Source organism: Eptesicus fuscus, chromosome 2 (assembly GCF_027574615.1).
Source record: "Eptesicus fuscus isolate TK198812 chromosome 2, DD_ASM_mEF_20220401, whole genome shotgun sequence".
Classification (NCBI taxonomy): Eukaryota; Metazoa; Chordata; class Mammalia; order Chiroptera; family Vespertilionidae; genus Eptesicus; species Eptesicus fuscus.
This window is the reverse complement of record NC_072474.1, coordinates 70,302,071-70,324,781: the sequence shown is the minus strand read 5'-3', so window position 1 is coordinate 70,324,781 and position 22,711 is coordinate 70,302,071. Positions and strand designations below refer to the sequence as shown.

Below are 22,711 nucleotides of genomic sequence, written 5' to 3'. Positions count from 1 at the left end.
AAAAAAGGAGCAATGGCCTTTGCCAACATCTAGATGCCAGACAATTCATTTCATCACAGTATGTCCCTGGTTCCTTTTAAGTTGCTGTACCTGCAGCTCAGAGCAAGTAAGTCTGAGTAAGTCCATGGGTGGGCCCTTTAAGAGGAATGCCTTCTCACTCAGCCACAGTCCCTACTGTTTTTTACAGCCAGAAGTTATGGGTACTTCTTTTCCCAGCACTAGAACCCTGTGCTGGGAGCCTGGTTGTGCAGCTGGGACCCCTCACTCCTCAGGGGGTAATGCCACAGCTGAGATATCCTTCTCAATTTTTATCCACCACATGTGTGAATGGGACTAGCTCATTTTATGCCCTGGCCCACCTACCATTCTTTTTTTTTTCCTTCCTACCATTCTTAATATGGCTTCTTTGTATCCTTAGTTATAGGACTTCCGTTCAACTAGATTTCAGGTAGTTCTGAATGATTGTTGTTTTGTAGTTTAGTTGTATTTTTGATGTGATTGTGGGAGGATGTAAGTACCACGTTTATCTACACTGCCATCTTTACTGGAAGCCCTCCCAAGTTCTTATTTTAGACATTTTCAAATATATATAAAAGTAGAGAGAACAGCATAGTGACTCTTGATATACCCACCACCCAGCTTCAACAATAATTAATTTGTTTTATATAAATAAAGTTTTAAAATAATTCCTATAAATTGCATGTCTAGGTCACATCTTTCCAAGAGGAAGGAACTCAATAGTTAATACTTGAGAAACATTTGGTCTGTGTGGAATGTAGAAAGTACGTTGCCATATTGTTTATCATCCATTCTCCCTGGAAACTCATTTATTAATTCATCCAGTGGCTAAGAACTCTATTTTCTGTTTATATGATAAGTTTCTATCACAAATTATGGTCAAGTTTTCTTACTTAAGGTGCATAGTTATGCTGGTTTGAGAATTATGTCTTGTGCACTGAGCTTAAAAGAATGAGACATGCTGGCTTGTGTACACATCCCTCCCTGTGGGATAATGAATTGGAAATGGAAGCCACAGGCTTGTTATTTTTATAAATGGGTCATAATTTTGATAGAATATTTCACATTGAGGAAATATTCAAGTCTTCATGTTTGTTTTGGTTCTGTTTTGAACTTGAAGGTCTAGTGATCCTCCACTGTGTTGTGGCAGATGGGAACTCAACCAGAAGTCCTGAAAATGATGGCCTTCTCTGTGGAGATGCCAGAGAAGATTGTGCAGGTAATGTTTAACAAGCAATGCATTTGTATTTCATCATCTTCACCTTCAATCTTGTTAAGTTTAGTTTTTGATTATATAGTAATCATAAAAGTAGGTAGTTGTTGTTTTTTTAGCACATGCTAATATACCAGGTACTGTGCTAAGTGCTTTACATAAAATCATTCATTCACACCTCTCACGAGCCCTAGGAGCTGGATAATATTAAGTAACTTGGCAAAGGTTACACAGCTGGTAAAGAGCAAATTCGGAATTCACATTCGGGCCTTTGTGATCCTACTGCTTTCATTCTTTTTTTTTTTTTTTTTTTAATCTTCACCCAAGGATATGGTTATTGAGTTTGAGAGAGAGAGAGAGAGAGAGAGAGAGAGAGAGAGAGAGAGAGATGCAAGAGAAAAATTGATCAGTTGCCTCCCACACACACACCAAACCCTCAACCTAGATACGTGTCCTGACCTGGAATCTAACCGACAACCTTTCGATTCATGGGAGGACACTCCAACTGACTGAGTGACGTGGTCAGAGCTAGTGCTTTTATTATTAATCATGACACTACTTTAGTGTCACAGATGTGTGCTCCAGGCTCTGGCATGTTCTATCTTAGGCTAGATTCATAAAAAGTTCCCATATTCTATTCAAATTATTTGTTTTCCTATTCCACAACTTAAAAGATGTGAAGAAAGCAATAATTTTACATATTTCCCCCTGGAAATGCTTGAATTATTAATTATTAGTCTAAGGCAGGGGTCAAGCCTGTAAAAGGCCAGATAATAATTATCTTAGGCTTTGTGGACCATGAGTTGTTGCAACTACTCAACTCTGCACTTTTACTGTGGAAGCAGCCCTAGACACTATGTAAATGAGTGGCCTTGGATGTGTTCCAATAAAATTTTATTTAGAGAAATAGGCTGTGGGCAGATTTAACCCTTGGACCATAGTTTGCTGACCCCTGGTCTAAGGTTCTGTCTGCCCTTTATAGATTATGTGGTCTGGTCTTCTACACCAGTTGTTTCTGATACAAAACAAAACAAAGCAAAACAAAACAAAACAAAACAAAACAAAACAAAACAAAACAAAACACAGGCCAATTCCAAATGTAGGATGGAATGGAGAAGGACCTCCTGTATTCCCTGGAAACTTCCGAGAGTGAGGTGACTTCAGGAAGTTGTAACTGAGCCAGGAACATGCTGAGCAAATCATCCTGATGTGAGTCATCAATTCCAGCCCTATCTTCTTCTTTCTTCCTCACACTAGTGGGCGGTCTGGAGAATGTCTGTGGAATCCACCCGTGTCTTAGGTCCTGCTTGTGTAGTCTTGTCATCCATGTAGGGAGAAGAACAAGGTCAACTTTATGTGTTTGTGTGCTTTTCTTCAGTCAGGTTTCAAATGGTTTAAATTATGGCATTTTCACATATCCTTTGGGAGATTATTCCATAATTTGGTGATTGACAGTGTTAAACAATCTGCTTCTTCATATCCTAAATGTATTTTCTATTTTGTTATTGTAGAAAGAACATTTAACATGAGATCTACCCTTTTACAAATTTTTAAATGTACAATACAGTATTGTTAACTATAGGCATAAGATTGTACAGCAGATATCTAAAAATTACTCATCTTGTATAACTGAAATTTTAACCCATGAACAAAAATTCCTTATTTCCCCCTCTCCCCAGTCCCTGGCAATCACCATTCTAGTCTCTGCTTCCATAGATTTAGTCATTTAGATATCAGATATCAGTGGAATCATGTATTATTTGCCCTTTGGTGACTGGCTTATTTCACTTAGCATAATGTTCTCCAGGCTTACCCATGTTGTTGCATATTGAAGGATTTCCTTTAAAAAAAAATACTGAGTCCTGGCTGGTGTGGCTCAGTTGGTTTGGGCATCATCCCCTGCACTGGAGGGTTACTGGTTTGATTCCTGGTCAGAACACATGCCCAAGTTGCAGGTTTGTTCCCTGGTTGGGGTGCTTATGGAGGCGACTAATCAATGCTTCTCACATTGATGTTTCTCTCTTTCTCTCTCCTTCTTCCTTCTCTCTCTAAAATCAACAAAAACATACATCAAAAATAAATAAAATATTGAATGATATCCCATTTTATGTATATAACACAATTTCTTCATCCATTCATCTGTTGATGGATAGTTAGGTTGTTTTTACATCTTGGCCATTGTGAATAATGCTGTAATAAATATGGGAGTACAGACATCACTTTGTTATACTGATTTTAATTCTTTTGGATTAATATCCAGAAGCTGGATTGCTCGATCATATGTTTGATGTATTTTTAATTTTTTGAGGAAACTACATACTATTTTCCATAGCAGCTATAGGTTGCCTTTTTAGTCCGTTGATTCTTTGTTTAATATGGAGAAGATATTTAGTTTGTTTAAGGTCACACAGTAAGCAGAGTAGTCTGTGTAGAGGTCAAAAAATTAATTTTCCTCCCACCTTTTTAATTTCTTCTGTCTGGGCTAATAACCAAATTTACAAGAGACAAATTAACAAGAGAAAACAACCAAATTTAATTGCTATGGCAATTGAGGCTTATATGCCATTCTGGAGCTAAGAAAAAGAAAAATGTTGAGGTTTGGGACTTCAAAGGGAAGGAAGGCAATTCATATGAATATAGAAAAGCAAATGTTTGGTAAACAAATGTTTGCCGGGCCATCTTTCTCAATGGGACACAGAGAGGACTTTGATCAAGCAGGCCTTGTTGGGTTCCTCCCTGTCTATCACTCACTAATCCATATTAAATTAGGGTTATCTGTGATGACATATATCTCCCTTCCTGGAGCACATCCTCTATCTAAATTCCTTTTAGGCAATAAAGAGGGAAGGTCAAAAGTTCTTCCTGAGTCTGTATTTCCCTTAATTACCAGCTTAAAATCAATATCACAAGAGCCATATTTTGGGGACAGCAAAATTTTGCTCCACCTCATGTAACATCAATTCAGGGAGACTGGCTCTAGAATGTGTTGTTAATCACCATGCTGAACTGCTAAAATCATGTGGGAAGATCAGAATGCTGAATATAGGAATGAAGGAAAGTTTGAAAAATAATAGCTTAAAGTCTAAATAAGGACCAAAAATTCTTGAGAAAGGAATTAATGTGGAACAGGAGCAGATTGTCTCTATTGACTAACCATGTGACCTTTGGCAAATCACTTAAGCTTTCAAAGACTTGGTTTTTAACCTGTAAAATGAAGAATCATATCATAAGATCTTTAGGAGCAGTTCCTACTTCTAAATGACTTTATGAGTTTAAGCATTCCATGTTTAGTTTATCACTTTCTATTTTGAGTGAGGAATTTATGCATTCCACCAATACTTATAGGCAACTATTATGCAGCAAGCTCTGTTCCAGATACCAAGAATGTAGCAATGAACACAATGGTCAAAGATGAAATCGGAGAGGTTATGGGAAAAAAAAGTAATGGGTAGTATAATATAGAGTCTTTCTGAGAAGGTTTAAAGCCTTCAACTTTTACTCTGAGTGAGTTTTAATATCATCTATCTAGTTTCTGTGTATGCAGATTAGACAGTTAAAAGGGCAAAAACAGGAAGACTACCTATAGATGATTGCTATGGAGACTACTTCCAGCCTAGAGATGGTGTTGGGCTTAGATCAGGTTATTGGAGATAAAGGGACAATTCTGCATATTTTAAATACAACCAATTGAATTTTTTGATGAAGTAGATATAGAGTAAAAGAGAAAGAAATCAAGATAACCCCAAAATTGTTGGCCTGAATAATAAAAGAATGTAGATACAGATTTACTGACATTTAACTATGAGCAAAGACCTGATTTGAAGAGGGAAACCAGGTGTTCCATTTGGAAGTGTTAAGTTGAAATGCCAGTCAGATATCCAAGTGGTGATGTTAGTTGGCAGTTGGCATTGAGAAAAGAGATCTGGGATGGAAACATAAATTTGGGGATTGTTAGCTTAAAGGTGTTGCAAGCCAAGAAACACTGAGGGAGGAAGTGAGGAAAGGAGAAAAGATGAAAGAGCATTGAGGCCCAATGCATTGCAAAAATTAGAGGTTGGAGAAGCTGAGAAAGAACCAGCAAAGGAGAATGAGCAAAAGAGGCATCATAGGCATAAGAATTCCATAGTCTGCACTCTTGAAAAACAAAAAGAAATACAAGTATTCCTCCTGTCCATTGTTCTTTTCATTTGCCTCCCAGCTATGAATAATTTTAAATATATGCAAATACACCCTCACTTCAACACTAGATTTGTCTTGTCTTCCCTGAGAGGTATAGAATGAAAAAGGGCAGCCTTAAGTGATGGCCCACTCCTGTCAGGTCAGAATGGTTAGCACAGTCCTCAGGTTAAAAGACATGTTACAGGGTCTGATTAGCCCTCTGTACAAGCACATTCTGGTAGCACGGGATGGGTGACAGCACATCTGTGAGATCTATTTTCTATTTTTCTTGTCTTGGAGCAACCAACCCTTTCCATTTCTATAGGAAAAGGCATTGGATGTAAGACAAATGGGATTCCTCAGTTACAATAAATGTCAAATTTTGCACTTGAAGGGCATCATGAATTTACATTCCCCTTCTCAGGGAGATCATTACAAAGATAAGAAAAAATAACATTAAAAATATATAACTTTCTTCCTCACCTTTTGGCTTTAAAAAGTTGTAATATTACAAACCCCTACCGGGAAGATGTCTGGAAGCCAAGGACAGAAGTTTGAAGCCTTGGGCTCTACTTCACAGACTAAGAAGAAACTTTTCTCTAAACTCTGCTGAGACCACTTAAACTCTTCTGTGCCCTCGGTGTTTCCTTTTTGAGGTCAGGTATCTGAGTGGGAAGATGAATTTCTAGGTATTTGTTTTTCTTCCTCTCTCCTTGTAAACATTTATGGGCTATCTTTCTCCATATTGAACACCCCCTTTTAAGTCCCCTACACAGACATTTAACTATGTGTCAAAATAAGGGTCACATATACTATGAGGTTATGAACATTGTAATGACAATTACAAAAGACATTATAACAATAATTTTACTTTACCTTTAGAGTTGTTTTCAGAGGAGCAGCTGATATTAATATCATTACAAAATCATTGCTTAGATTTGTACTAAGCACTATTGGAATAAGTAAGGGTAGGTTTTATGAAAAATTGACCTAATGTTTCAAATATGAGGAGTCTTCATCAAGATATTACAAAACCTGTTTTGGTTTAAGAGTAATAATTGTGTACAGAAAGACCAAGGCACAATGCTGCTTAATCAAAGCATCTATCAAGTTGAGGGAAATTCCATATTTAAACAAAGTGATTTGGGTGTCTGCTGTATTCCTACACTTGAGTTAGCTCAAGAGAATCTGTCACATCTCATATAGTTATCCATATCACCCAAGGAAGATACTTCTTGTCTATCTGCCCAGTTGATCACAGAAAGGTGTTCTTACTCTGATCCCTTTTGCTAACTCTTAGAATCAGATTTTGAGATACACTGACCTGCAGTAATCCTTGTGGTTTATTACTTAATTGGCATTAGAATCTTAGGGATATGGTGTCTCATGAAGAGATTGAGATATATTACCTGTGCCCATCCAGTTAAGTGTCTGTTGCAACCTGGCTCACCAATGGATGTAGTTTTCCAGTGAAATTTTGTGAGACAGACTCACTCCCAGAAGAATGTTTTGGTTTTGTGGCATGTGAGCTGGAAAAGAGGAAGGTGGGAGGACAAAAATCAATTAATTCTACCATACCCAGAATCAAGGGAGGCTTTAAGCCTGTGACATGTTCAAAACCATGCCATTCAATTCTCAAAAGAGAAACCCAATACATGGGACTGGTTTTACTTTTGTCATAGGATTAACTTTTTCTTCTTCTTGAGACAAATTCCTGGAATGGAATGGTATAATTTTGCCATTCCCCACCTATCTCATCAGGTCTCATGATAGGCAGAAAATGTTAGATTTCACAATTGTTCAACTTTCAAATGTGACCTTTATGAACTTGAGATGAAAGCAACTGGGATTGTAGATGCATTTCCAAAGAGGCGATGCTGATCAACCTTTAATTTCCAGGAGAGAGAAAGAGAGGATCTCTCTGGCTTTTGGGGGGCAGTATTGTGTGAGTTATTTTCTTCCAGGTTTTAGAGTTCCATAGAGAAATCATGGAATATTTTCTGCCTGATGGCATGGAACTGTTTTTCAATCCAAATAATGCTGTGAATATTTAAGACAAAGCTTATTGGCAAAGAAGAGAGCTCTGTGAGGTGTGAAAACAGGGCCTGGCAACCATTTCTCTGGCACAGGTGTGTGTTGTTGGAACCGAAGCTGATCAAATCACTGTGTCTAGCACCTGCTATTAAGAAGGTTTGGGGGATCCTGGTCTGTATGGTGCTTATGAGAACTCTGGCTATGTTTAAAGACACATAACGAATAAGTAACTCAGTCGTGGTCAGAGCACAGAACAATACAGCTTATATTTAAAGCCAGGAGTGTTTTGCAAAGTAGAAAAGACCTTTCTGGAGCACAGCAGATCTGTCACTAAGTGTTATTGCTTCTTAAATTCTTCTCCTTGCCCTCTATTCACCTGCTGCAGGCCCACATCACATATGTCTGTGTGGCTCAGCTGTGCCTTGGTTGACTGCTTGCACTGGTATATTTCTACTCAGATCCAGTCTGCACTTTCCTATCTAATATATTTATAAAAGGCTTCTAATTTAGCTTTTACAAGTACCATTAAATTTATTGCATAAGAACCTTCTTTAGCTCTCTCCTGCCTTAAATTTCAATGCAAACACTTCAGACAATTTGAGTTTTCTAACTTCTATTCACAGCCATCTTTGCTCCCCTTCATGCCCCTTCCATTGTTCCCATTAAATCTTCCCCTTGCATAAGGCTTGCATATTCTTCACCCTGACCTTTTGACCTCGACATTCTCCATACCTCACTTGCTTAGTCACCTCCTCCTAAATAAAATATCGACATGACTGTCCCAGAAATGATCCCTTAATTAAATAAGCACCTTTGTACTGATACAAGATTTTTTTAGAATTGCCAAGATTCTATAATCAATCCATTTACTGAGAGCGTTATAGTCCAGCACTCTACTAGGAATTCCACATGTATTTTCTTTGAGCCTCTGAACAAGGCAGATGTTATCATCTTCAGTTTGCAGATGAGGAAACTCAGACTCAGGCAGCTTACTTGGCTTTCCAGACCCATGTGGCTAGTGAGAGGCAGAGCTGAAAATGAAACACTAAGTTCCGTCCTCCCATCCAGTGTTCTTTCCACTGTTTCCAGTGGACCACGTCTGTTTATGCAGTTACTATGGTTGCTCTTGCTTGTTGCTTGCTTATTCTTGTCTTGAATTTGGTTTATTATAAGAGAGAGATAGGATACCCCTTATTTCTTTGATGTTTCCCAATGTCTATTATAGGGCTCTGGAGATAGAAAGTACTTGATGAATGGAAGTTGACTAATCAATTTATTTGCCAAAATACACAGATCTTTGCCTTTGAGCCAATTTGCCCTTATTTCTGGCAGAAATTTCAATAAGAACCCCATTGATTGGCATGCATGGCAGAAATATCTGGCACGGACCAGCAGTGAGCATGGCTGGTAATTAAGCCACCAACCAAAACCAGGTCAGCCAGTTCCTCAGCAACATTCTGCCACCCACTAACACTGTGACCTGGCATCGCAGGCACTTGCTGTGTGTAGATCATCAGAGCTCTTTGTGATCCCTCTCTCTGGTGGCCCTGAGCAATTATATGCGCTCATTACATAATATGAAGGAAGAAGTTTAGCAGTCTTTGCTAATAATAAAAGGATTGTTTGATGTCATTGGGGTGGCAGGTGCCACACCAGACCTAGTGTGAAAGGCCCTCCAGAAGCGAACACTGTGGTCTTTCTGGCTCCACAGGTGTCTGACTCCTGCAAGCTGCTGGTCATGACATGAATATGGAAAGTCCGACCCTGGGCTGGGCCTGGCTAGTTAGCTGCTCTCTCTGGGTGTGAGCACATGTCTGCTGTGAATCAACACAGCCAGTTAGTATTTCTGTACTGTTCCTCTTGACAATTTTGAAACTTTCTACGATGAGAAAATTGTTGCATATTACTGTCCCAGGTGAATAATTAGCCAATCACTACCCTAAAGGTGAGACAAGAGGGTCAGGGCAGTGCAGCATTGAAATCCTGGATGTGACGCTTTCAGAATCTCCCTCCTTCTTCAGGGCATGAGCATCCTTCCAAGGGTCAAATGAGAGAGACAATCTCCCATTCAGGAAGCATGACTTCCGGGGCCCTCAGGTGGAGAGCAGATGACAGTCACCTGTGAACAGCGAACAGCGGGCTGGATAGAGTGCTGAGTGGAGTGGTCAAGAGCATGGCCTGTGGGGCAAGATGGCCCACGTTTGCTCCCCAGGCCTGCCCAGTACTAGCTGTGTGATTCTGGAAGGTGCATGAGCCTCTCATGAATAAATAGGAGATTTGCTCATTAATCAGTAGGACATTAGGATGCTGTTTACCTATAAGAGTGTTATGAGAATTAAATGCATTCATAAAAACAAAGTATACAGACCAGCATCTGGTTTTCAGTAAGTGCTTTGTAAGTGTTTAAATTAAAACAATTTTAAAAGGAAAAGAAAGGCATACCTCTCTCTTCAATGCCATCAGCCCACGGCTCCAATAATCTTCATGAGAAGAGTAACCTTTTCTCTTACCACAACTGTGCTCTACCCTTTAAACAACACCAATGTTTCTGAGAGGTAGAATGTTCATAAATCTAATTAAAATATGAAATGTTCCCACCACAGTTGCCATTATACAATCTCTGGCGTTATTTTGGAGCCACAAAAGTGTAACTTTTATCCCAGTGTAGGGAGGAGAAAAGAGAAATGGGAGTATATTCTATAGAAAACCTGGCCGTAAAGATAAGAATATGCTACTACTTAGAAATGTGTTTTGAAGGTGAGTGACTTATTGAACTTTTTCTTATTTTTTAGTTACCACCACACAATCAAAGTGGAATGACTACTTCTCTCCATGCCCCAAGAAATATGAGCATTACTGCATCAATGGGAAATGTCGCTTCGTGGGGGCCCTGCAGACACCCTCCTGCCTGTAAGTGGAGCCCCCTGAGCCTGGAAGCAAAGGGGAGCAGGATGGTGCTGGCCGGGGGCTCTGCAGGACTGGAAAGTCTGAGCTAATCAAGCCTTCTTCCAGCACAGAGACCCCTGGTCCTACCCCAGCCACTTGTTCGGGGCTCCTTCCACAGCTGCTTATGGAGAAACTGACGCACATTGGAGGGTCCAGATTTGCTTGCAGGCAGGGCCGCGTCCTCTGCTGCCTTAGACAAGCAAGACTGTTCCTATCCAGTGTTGAGAATGTTTTTTTCTCTTTCACTATAGTTTTATTTTTTTCAATTATAGTTTATATTCAATTTATTTTTTGTGTTAGTTTGAGGTGTACAGCATAGTGGTTAGATAATAATATACTTTCTTAAGTGTCCCCCTATGTCAAGTATGCACCTGGCACCTTACATATTTATGACAATATTTTTGACTATATTTTCTATGCTGAGCTTTACATTCCCCTGGCTACTTTGTAACCACCAATCTGTACTTCTAAATGTCTTCATCTTTTCCCTCCAACCCTCCAACCTTTCCCTCTGGCAACCATCAGACTGTTCTCTGTATCTATGACTCTGTTTCTGTTTGTTTGCTCATTTGTATGGTTCTTTAGGTTTCACAAACAAGTGAACTCATGTGGTATTTGTCTTCCTCTGGCTGACTTTTTTCACTTAGCATGATGGCCTCTAGGTCCATGAATGCTATTGCAAATGGTAAGATTCCATTCTTTTTTATTGCCAAGTAATATTCCATTGTATATATGTACCACAGCTTTTTTACTCACTCATCTACTGATGGGCACTTGGTTTGCTTCTATGGCCCCATGGTGTAATGGTTAGCACTATTGACTTTGAATCCGGGGATCTCCATGGGAGTTGCTTCCATTTTGGTGACATCCTCCTGTGTGTTTCTTGTAATTCCTTACCCTTAACCCATCTTGTGTCCATGGTGTAGTGGTTATCACATGAGCCTCACACAAGGGCAGGAAGAGATTAACCAAAGAACTTATGTGCATATATGCATAACCCATGGACCAACAATAGTGCAGTAAAGGCCTGGGGAGGGGGCGGAAATGGGGTGGAGGCAGTCAATGGGGGGAAAAAGGGGGATATCTGTAATACTTTCAACAATAAAGATAATTTTTTTAAAGGATGGTTTTAAAAGCTCAATTTATCTCCCATGTGTTTTGAATGGAAACAACATTTTCTGGCATTAGTTATGTGGTTTGTAATTCATTTAAATATGAAAGAGCTTCTGCCAAATTAAAAGTTACTTTTGCAGGTGTCAATTAAGTGCAAAGAACCCCATCTTATCCATAAATATAGATTTTCAAAGCTTGTTTAATAGGGCAGGGAATTGGAAGAAAAATCTTCACCTGTTAGTACATTAAGAGTCCAAATTTTAATTTACTAGGCACAAGAAACATTTTTGCATAATTTAAATATTCATTTTCTTCTAAAGAGATGACCCTCTAAAATGCTCTGAGAGCTTACCTCATAGGGTAGCAAGGTGATTTCTTAAGTATAATTTTGATCTAAAATTCATAGAATATTTATATTTTGTGTATTTCCCCCCAGCATACGTTTTTGTGTTTGTTTGTTTTTTCATAATTATCTCAGGACAGTAATTCTAATCCCTAATATAGTGAAATGTATGAGTTATGGACTTCTTCAAAATTTAATTATATTTAAACTTAATTAAAAATAAATATATAAGGATCATAATTAGAGGGAAAATAGGGAATAAGAAAAATGTTCCTGTGTGTGTGTGTGTGTGTGTGTGTGTGTGTGTGTGTGTGTGTGTGTGTTGGGAAAGACAGCTGATTATTTTTTCAATTTCATTTAATTGCTCACTGGTTTGGGAGAATATATTGAGTCTTTTAAATATTAATGCTCATTAATGCACTACATTTTTCTAACTGATCTCTATGTCTGTGCATTTATTGCTTTTTAATATTGCTGCCTTCTAAAATGAAAACCACAGTGTGTAATCTACTCCCTAAGATCAATCAACACACAGCATGCTCCCTTCTGCCAACTCATTTCCTCAGCCTCCAAAGCTACTCTGATCCTGCTTTAACTTTCTAACCACATCTCCATGATAGAGTCAAATGTCCCTCTACAATTCTGCATTCCTTTGCATGGTATATCACACAAGCTCTTCTCATAATCTGCAAAGCTCACTCTCACTGGTGTTTTACATGCAACTCAAACATCAGCTCTTCCTGGACCCCTGCATTATCTTCCCTCTTCCCAGACACATTCAGGTGTTGGCTAGATGCCATTTCTCTGGGATCTAGTCCCACTTCTATAAAAACTCTTTCCCCTGGAGCATAAATGGTTTCTGTAAATGTCACTTCTGTGACTGTGAATACCTAGAAGGCAGGGCTCATGGCTTATTCCTTTTTGTGTTCCGGTGCCAAGCATCACACCTAGATTTTACTAGGTGCTCAAGAAATGACTGATGAATTAGTGACTGAGTCCCTCTATCATAATTCATCTAATGCTATGCTAAGTGTCAAAACCAAGGCCTTGCCCGGGTGATGTGGCTTAGTCGTTGAGCGTTGACCCACAACCAGGAGGTCACCTACTCAATTCCTGGTCGGAGCACATGCCCTTACTGTGGGTTCAATCCCCAGTAGGGGGCATGCAGAAGGTAGCCGATTGATCTTTCTCTCTCTCTATCCTTTGCCCTTCCTCTCTCTCTAAAAAAAAATCAATTTAAAAAACATATTAAAAAAACACAAACCAAGGCCTTAATCTGAACCAGGAACACCTTCTGAGTGGTAGAATGATACTGAATCAATAGGAGGTGGGAAAGCATATGGGGCAGGACACAGATTTTGGAATCAAATAGACCTAAGGTAAAATTTTGTTTCCATCAAAATAAGCAAGTTTAATAATTGATCACTTATCTTTCCCAAGTCTCAGTTTTATCATCTGTAAGATGGAATAATAATATCTTCCTCTGAAGTGTTGAGAATTAAGCAAAATAAACACTAATAAAAATATTTATTATGGTACCTAGCACAGAGTAAATGTTTCATAAATTGTACCATCAGATGAGTGAGAAATATTGAACCTAGGCTTGACCTTTTGGGTAACGGACACGGATTCAGGTGAAACTGCCCTGTCCATGGTGCCTATGCTATTCTGGGAACCAGAAATATCTCCTTTTACTTGAGCTCACAGGAGTTTGTGGATTCCTGTTTTTACATAAACACCACAGTGTTTCAAAGAACTTCAATCCTCTATTAGTCTCTTCTGTATATTATTGGAATAGAGATAATTTGTTTCCAGATACATAATTTTTAATTATTTATGCAGCACATTTCATTTAAGCAGTATTACATGGGGTTGGGCATTAACTTGGTAGCCAACTTCCTGCATTTGAGCCCCAGCCCCACTCACTCAATTTCTCTATAGCTGAGTTACTCCATCTGTAAAATGGGTTAATAATAACAACTACTGCAAAGGTTGTTTTAAGAATCAATTGAGCCCGGCCGGCATGGCTCACTGGTTGAGCATCGACCTATGAACCAGGAGGTCGAGGTTCGATTCCCAGTCAGGGCACATGCCAGAGGCAGCCAATCCATGATTCTCTCTCATCATTGATGTTTCTGTCTCCCTCCCTCCCTCTCTCTTCCTTCCTAAATCAATAAAAAAATATATATTAAAAAAAGAATCAACTGAGTTAATACTTCTAAATCTTTTAGAATTGTGTCTGGTGATTATTCCAGAAAAGTGATCCCAAATCTGATTTTTCAGAGTCCTCAAGAGCCGTGGGCATCTTTAAAAATTATTTAAATTTTTATTTCATGTTTATTAAATCTCATTTGTTTATTACTCAGCATTTAATAAACATCTACTGGAATCTTATACCCTTTGCCTCGTTTTCACTGAGACAAAGGTTATTATTGATTTGATGAGAAGTGAAATAACATGAGAGCCACTATAACTGGTTAAGGTTTCACCTTCTAGCATGGCTCACTGGCTTATAATTTGCAGGGAGGGTTACTGCTCACTGATAAATTCAACCAAAGTGTGATTACACCACAGGACCTTAGTTATAAACCTGGAGTTTATAATTGGAAAAGCATTCTAAAGAGCATTAAGTAATTGCAGTGTATTTTATGGGCAAAGTTATTGTTTAAAAATGCCACTTTTAGTGAATTTGTTAGAGAAAAATTTAAGCTAATTAGGAGAGACTATATCTGTAAGATTTTAATTATGACCTTTAAAAAAAGACTCTTAAAAACCTTCATCCCACATATGCAATTAAAAATGATTTTCCCCCCAGTTCCAGGCCCATTGTACAGGAGATTTTTTTGATGTTTTGAGATATTTCTAAGCTTTCTTTCCATGATTTTAACCTTGCAACAAAGTCACCCAGCTCTCTTGAAGAAAGCAGTTTTCTTTCATAGGTCCTGGGGTCCTTTTGCAGTTGATTGTCTTTCATGGAGCCTCACCTTTCAACTCAGGGTTGAGATTGAGCTTGTTTTTGTATGTGTTTTTTTTTTCAATCCTCACCTGAGGACATGCTTACTACAGAGAGAAAGGGGAGAGGGGAGAGAGAGAGAGAGAGAGAGAGAGAGAGAGAGAGAGAGAGAGAGAGAGAGAGAGAGAGAGAGATTAACCCATTGGTTGCTTTCTATGATCATCCCAACCGAGGATGGAACCTGAAACCCAGGTATGTGCCTTGACCAGGAATGGAACCAGCAACCTTTCAGTGCACAGGACGATGTGCAACCAACTGAGCCACTCCAGCCAAGCTTGCTTTTTTGTTTTGTTTTATTTAATTTTTGTAGCATTGTATCAGCTGCAGTATTGGCATTTAGGGAATCTCCCCTTATTTGTGAAATACAGGCTTTGTGGGAATTAACTGCCTTGACTCCTTGGTCAAACATAAACCATAGAACAGCCTGGCAATTCATCTCTTTTTACAAAATTAAAACCAAATCAAGCAAAGCAAAACAAAACAAAAAGAGGTTCTACAAAAGTCTTTTCAAGAAGCATAATTTCCCCTTTTTCAGATGTATATAATTATGACCAACATCTCTGCATTTTGAATGAGTCTAAGGAGAAAAGGGGAAAGTAATTGATGTTACAACATATAATTTCAGTTTCAAATGTCCTCAAACTTCTTAAATACCCTTAAGCATAGGCACTCTTCAGAGAATACTAGGAATCGTCTCCAGATCACTGAGCCTTGAGCTTCTTGAGTGTTGCTCAGACAAGCCTTGGCTTGGTCAAATACACCCTTAACTGTAACTGAGACTTGGGGCATCCGCTGAGTTCAGGTGAATCCTAGGACTGTATTGATAGAGAGTTGAGAGAATGAGGGGAGGGATAGCTGCACTTGGAAAACTTGTTGATTTCTGGTCACTGCACTTTATTAGGCCATGGAGAAAGGGAGGCCATTTGGAAGAGAGTAGAGGGAATTATGACCAGATCTGAAAATGTGGCCTTAGAGGATCAGATAAAGGAACCAGAAACCAGGAACCAGAGAGGATAAGACCTACTGTGTTTGGGAGTGTAGTTGGGAGGTGGTGACTAGAGGAATAGAAGAGCAGTACCTCATCTGTGACACCTGCAAGCAGTAGAACTAGAACTGAAGGGTGGAAGTCACAGAGAAGAATTCTGTTGAATAATATTTATGGAACTTCTATATGTAGGTAGATGTCTATGAACTTTCATCCACATTACCATTTTTGATGATATGAAACAGTATAATTTTTAAATAAATTATGTTAATAGAACTTGGGCACACTGAAATTGTTCATATTGCCCTGCGATGAAATGGGAAACGTTTGTCATGCAGGTATTTAAGTGCTTGGGAATGTTGTGGAGGGAATTTTATCATCTTCTCTATTCAAACGCAAAATCTAAAATTTCAACCTAAAGTTTAGTAAATTGTCAGCATCCCTATTTATTTATGTTATACAGATTGTTAATATTGTTCAAGTGGTGACAGATTTTCAGCAAAGCAAAGAAAGAGAAATTACTCATGAACATAGTAACATGAAGTACTTAACATTTTGAAGAAATTATGTCCTTTATTAATTCCAAGGAATGAAAACAGTGTTAGTTTCTTCATAAAAGAAATAGTGGAAATTTTGAAAACTCCCATTTTCACCTTGTTTTGTTCTCGTTTTATTTTTACAGCTGTGATGATGGCTACGCTGGGGCGAGATGTGAGAGAGTTGACTTTTTTTACCTGAGAGGAGACACAGGACAGATTCTGGTGATTTGTTTGACAGCAGTTATGGTGACATTGATCATTTTGGTGATTGGTGTCTGCACATGCTGTCAGTAAGTATTTTTAATTTAATTTTAAGAAAATATGAGAAACTGTATCTTCCTAATTCTTTCCCTCTTTCCTAACTTTTTGTTAGTTTTTGCTTTGATTTAAATAAATCCTTTCCAGGTTTCCCATCATTTATTTAAACTATTTATAGTAAAACACATATTTGTCATTTTACTGAGCACAATTATTATAATTTAAAATCAAATTTGTATAAATTTTTCCTAACTTAAAGAAAACTATTATTTAGTCCTAAAGTTTTTCATATTTTATGTGAGTTTGTTGGGCTAAATCAGACTCCGTTTCTCAAGCTGCACCATAACAAACTAACTTTGAAAGATTGAAATAAATGAACAAAACATTTTTTTTCTCCACATCAAAATAGTGAATTTAATTTATGAAAGATAATCACACTCTTGTCCTTCTCTTTTACTTTTCATTATATGCCACAATTTTGGCACTCAAGAAACACCTTGCTTTTGTCAGAGAGAGAGTGGCTTGGTATATTACTTAAGATAGTTACTTTTGGAAACCCATCGAATGGTTTGTTAGACTAGAACTCCCACGTGGTATGCTAAAAGTCTCCCAGTGCTATCTTTCTGTCCTGAGAAACTAGTGCAGCCTCCTAAACTGCTGCAATTCCTTCTGGTCTGCGGTCTACACCAGAAGAGGGTATCTCATGATCCCTTTCTTCACAGCCATCAGGGATGAGAAACACAAGCAGAGCTCCTGGGTGACTGATTTTTGTATAGCTCTGCCACTGAGTATCTTTGAAACTCTGGAGAACTTTCTTAACATCGGAAGCCTTTAATTATATCTTCTGTAAAATTAGAGGATTAAACCAGATAATCTGTAGGATTCCTTCTAGCTGTAAAATTGAATTTTTATTTTATTTTACCTACTTTATAGCAAAAGGAACTTTTATAATGCCAGGTTTGGGACAGAGTATCTGTTGGACAGAGCTCAGAAGTGGCCTATTTTATTACATTAATTTTGAGTTATACTTTAAAAAAAACAGTCCAGATTTCTAATGTATCTGGCAACTTAATTAACATTCCAAAAGTGCTCTTTGTTTTCTTATGTTTGTTTCCAATGTGTACTATATTTTATATACACAGTAAATAATGCTATGTCAGCCTACTTTGTAAAATGACTTGTTTTGGAAAATGTTCAAACTCCATCAACACTCAGGTGCCACATTCTTTTTATCTCCTGCCATACTCTATCCTACTGTTGCTTACTGTAGCGACCAATGGAGCCTAGGGAGAGAGATGATTTAAGAGAAAACCTCAAATATTTAAGGAAAAAAGGGAACCTATGCATTCTTAACGGTCTAGAAATTAAATCATACGCGGCTTTCTTGATTATTAATTTTGTCTTCACATGAACTAACAGGCCCATGCTAATTTCTAACACTGTTTTTCAAGTCCCCTTCGAAGGAAAAAGAAAGAAGATATGCCAAATCTTGGTAAAGATATAACTCCTGTAAATGAAGATATTCAAGAGACTAGTATTGTTTAATGGTGAGTGTGATAAACTTGGTAGATGGGAAACTATTCAGGTGGCATTTATCTGGGAAAATGGGGGTTTAATTGCATCTAATAAATCATTGATTGGAGTTTGATTATGTTTAAAAACATCTAAAAATAAATAGAATTTTTCATAGACTCTGAAGTCAAATAAAATGTTCTCATATCTTTCTCTCACATGTTATCACAGAGATGCATGCATGTGGGGAGAGGACTTGCATATACTTTTTCTAAGGTACCTAGATCAATTGTTTTTTTAATTTTTAAAAAATATATTTTTATTGATTGCAGAGAGAAAGGGAGAGGGAGAGAGATAGAAACATCAATGATTGGAGAGAATCATTGATCGGCTGCCTCCTGCACGTCCCTTACCAGAGATGGAGCCCCACAATCTGGGCATGTGCCCTGACTGGGATTCAAACCATGGTCTCCTGGTCCAAAGGTGGATGCTCAAACACTGAGCCATGCCGGCTGGGCGGTTTTCTAATTTTACATAGTTGTGTAGTTATTTTATATTTTGTTCTTCCTCATTTTGGGGCACAAAGAACAGGTTGAGAGACATCTCACATTGAGAGGAAATAACAATAGTAATGTTTTATTAATAGCTTCATTTATCGAGCATTTACCACATGCCAAACACTGTTGTTCTATGCTCTTTAAATGTTGTATCAGTTAGTTTCCCAGTAGGAACCACAAATCCTCTGGGATGATCCAATAAAGAGATTTTAAAAATATATTTTTAGTGATTTCAGAGAGGAAGGGAAAGGGAGAGAGAAATAGAGACATCAATAATGAGAGGGAATCATTGATTGGCTGCCTCCTGCATGTCTCCTACTGGGGATCGAGCCCACAATCTAGGCATGTGCCCTTGACCGGAATCGAACTAGGGACCCTTCAGTCCATAGGCCAACACTCTATCATCCACTGAGCCAAACCAGCTAGAGCCAATAAAAAGATTTTGATGAAGGGACTGGGGTAGGGGTGGAGTGAGGGTGGGGGTAGGGTTGAGGAAACTCATAGGAACATGGAGGCTCCAGAGTCTAGCAATGGCAGGAGGCTGTACCCCTCCCATGCCCACGAGGGCTGGAGTTACGTTCCCTTGGCCCTGAGAGGTGGGCTGCTGGAGGGCCCACCAGGTAGGAGCTGTGGCTGTGGAAGGAAATAGCCACTGCTGGAACCTAAACAAGGAGGGAGGCAGGAAATGGAGAAAAACACCCCAGACTTCATCTCCTTCTGCCTTCAGATCTTCGGCAGTAGCCTTCCACTAGCTAAACCTAAGAACCAGAAAGGCAAGGGAGCCCTTGTATGCAATCTGTAGAGTCAGCCCCTAGGAGGGCACAGCAGGCAGAGAAGGGCTCTCAGGGGGCAAACAACAGTCACCGGGTCGGATTGGCTGTGATAGTGCCAAACACAACCACGCTGGTTTAAAACAAAGGAGTGTTTGGCTCACATGAACTGGCAATCTAGAGACTCCCACGCAGGGAAACACGAGTTATCTCTTTCTGCTCACTGTCTGAAGAGGTGGCTTCATCCTTGATGGCTTCCGCCAAGGCCAGTAGCAATCAGGGCCACAGGCTTCCTTGTTCACTTTCAGCAAGAGCGAGGCGGCGACTTTCCATAGGTCTCCCAGCATCACAAAGAACCTCCTTTCCCAGAAACTCCCAGATTGATGGGGTACAGTAAATGCCTCTCAAGAAATTACAATGTTCTCTGAACGTATTACCAGGATAACACTAATGAATTGAAAACAAAAATGCTGGCTCTAGATATATATTTTTTTTGGGGGGTGGGGGGTGGGGGAGGATATTCATAGCACATTTTTCCTTTAAAAGCTTGCTCTTTTTTGTTTCCTACAGTCTCTGAAGGTACCTCCAGGCTGGTCACAAGCTACAAAATGCCATGCTCAACTGAAAATGACAGAATGTGTCTCAGGAAAACAGCTAACAAAATGAATTTTAAATCATGTATTTACCTTCGTTTGTAACAGTTTGTGTTGTTTACTATTGTTTTTATTATAATAATAAATTTTATTAGCGTTTAATAACTGGGAAAAAGTACCCAGTTAAGAAGGGAATATTATTAAACTTCCACTTAAGCTTTGTCACCAGGATTACTAGTTAAATAAGAAAAAAAAAAAAAGTAGGAAGGACTCTAGATCCTAGAAGTTGCATTAATAATACATCTACCATTTATCCAACACTTACCATGTGCTGGGAGTTTGAAATATGTTATTTCCTTGAATCCTTGCAAGAATCTCTGAGATATCTATTATGATCCTTATTTCCCATATATGGAAACAGACCCAAAGAAGTTAAATAATCTAACCCAGATTTTCAGAGTTAGGAATTGATGGAGCTGAAACTGGAACCAAGATTTACCCCATTCAACGTATGTGCTCTGAACCATCATTTTTGCTCCTCACAGTTGGTACAACTTAACTCACTAGATAGCCCAACACTTTCTACTGAACTGTGTTTTGTCATGACTCTGATATACTGGGACTATTTTCCTGCAGAAACTCAGAATGCAGGGTCCTGAATATATGTTACTGTTACCACCATATTTTCTGCAGCATTGACTTTTATTATGTTCCTTTGCTCCTTCATATAATGCTTAGAGACATGAATAAACTCTAGGTTAGTAAAGCAAACAGACTTGCCCCCTAGCTAGTAGAATGCATAGAGCTATGGAAAGGAAGTGGCTGGCAGTCATTAAGCCCCAGGTAAGTGTGTCTGTTCACTGACGTATCAACAATAGCACTGGAAGATCTAGTTATCCCCAGGATAATGGTCAGTGACAGCATAGCAGAGCCCAGGCAGAAGCTGGTTGTGACCTTATCCTCATTTTTGTCCTTCTAATAAGCAGTACCTGTGACTGCTCTCCGTGGAATATTGTTGCAATGAAATCCCGTGTATACAACTATTACTTGAGACCATCTCCCACAGGCTCCTTTAACTCCCTAGTATATTTAATAAGGACTCTTTACAACTGAAGAAGCAAAATCTACATTTACCAACATCCCATAGAATATGGAACTTTCAACATTGACAGGCTAGGTCTTTTACAAAAACACATGGAGGATGTCCCCAAATTGCTGCACTTTGGCTGTTGCACCTGTCAACCCAGCAGCTTCTTTTCCAGAATCTTTGTAAATTTTACTTACGGTGTAGATGCCATACCTAGAGTGAAGTGGAGAATTGAGAGGAAAGGTGAAGCTGTATATCACTTTCTATTACACATCGTGTTTGGAGTGAGACTGAGGCTGTGCTTCTATGTAATACAGATTTAGCTCAAATATCAATGAGAGCTAAGTCAACAACTGATAATTTTCTAATTCTATTTTTTTCCTCTGACTTAGACATTCTTACAACAGGGTTATATACAGCTGATTTATGTTGTATATGTTTTCTTTACAAGTCTTCTGGACTCATTCCATGCCCTTTCTCTTTCTCAGTCTTCTTTGATACTGAGAACACTTGAAACAAATGCTTGTTTGAGCATTTAAAACAAAAAAAGAAGGCATAAATGTTTCTTCTTTCCTGAACTGATGTTGGTTGACCAAAGGGATCTCTCAAGACAATTCAGACGGGGGATTTTGTTTTGATCTTAAGATGTTAATGATGTCTTTTGAAAATTGGTACGTCTGATGTCAAGAAAGAACTAAGGATTTTCGTATCTTTTTCAAAATGTATTTATAATTGTTTTTCATATATTAAATGAACTTGGATATAAATTGTCAATATTATCAAATAATAAAATTAATTTATTTTTAAAACAAAGAAAACACATATACTGTATACTCAGGAATTTTCTATTGGTACCATGTATTATTAAGAGAATTACATTTGAATATTAGTGTTTTGAAAAACTTTTATATTTTATAGGGATTACCATTATTAAATTTGAAATAGTCCATTCTGACCAGATGTTTTCCTTAGAAACTAAGAACTTGGAAGTGTGGTGGACAGACCTATGGGATTGTCTGCCCAACAACCTGCCCATATTTTTGACCCCACTTCCAGCGTTTGGCTGGTCTAAGAGGAATACTTAATGAAGTTGGGCCAATTGAAGTCATTCCCATTTCAAAGCTATAGGTAGTCATGTTTTTCCTCATGTGGATCAGAAAAGCAAAGGAAGCTGATTAGAAAGAACAGAGATATAAGATTCAACTTTCCTGAGAGTCTGAGTCCCTAGTACATGTATTCTCAAAGTTTAGCCTCATTCTGTTCCTGTCTGTGGCCTCTATGAGACATGTTATCTTTATAATAAATTCCTCAATTGACTTGCTATTTGGGTTTCTGTAACCTGGAACAGAGATCCTAATTTTAGTGCATCATGGGGTTGTGTACAATAGTTTCTTAAAGCAGAAATAACATCCTCTACCAAACAGAATATCAAATTACGGTTTTCACATAGTGCTATCAATTGTACTAGAGGAACATTTCTAGCAACAATATTCTACTTTCACATAAGCATTCAAGATGACAATTGCAGAACATAGAGAGGGAGCAGGGAGCTCAGCGAGCAATGACTGGGCA

General features: G+C 38.5%; 1 protein-coding gene across 1 annotated transcript in view; it reads left to right on the top strand.

Annotated features, from left to right (window-relative positions):
* The window catches only part of BTC (betacellulin), a 39,650-nt gene extending 19,601 nt beyond the window's left edge, over positions 1 to 20,049 (top strand). The window contains exons 2-7 of the mRNA XM_054723460.1: positions 1,139 to 1,237; positions 2,489 to 2,593; positions 10,216 to 10,333; positions 16,506 to 16,652; positions 18,072 to 18,167; positions 20,006 to 20,049. Of these exons, the coding sequence (XP_054579435.1) occupies positions 1,139 to 1,237; positions 2,489 to 2,593; positions 10,216 to 10,333; positions 16,506 to 16,652; positions 18,072 to 18,165 (563 nt within the window). The 3' untranslated portion in view covers positions 18,166 to 18,167; positions 20,006 to 20,049. The remainder of the gene's footprint in view (positions 1 to 1,138; positions 1,238 to 2,488; positions 2,594 to 10,215; positions 10,334 to 16,505; positions 16,653 to 18,071; positions 18,168 to 20,005) is intronic.
* Positions 20,050 to 22,711: the final 2,662 nt, after the last annotated feature.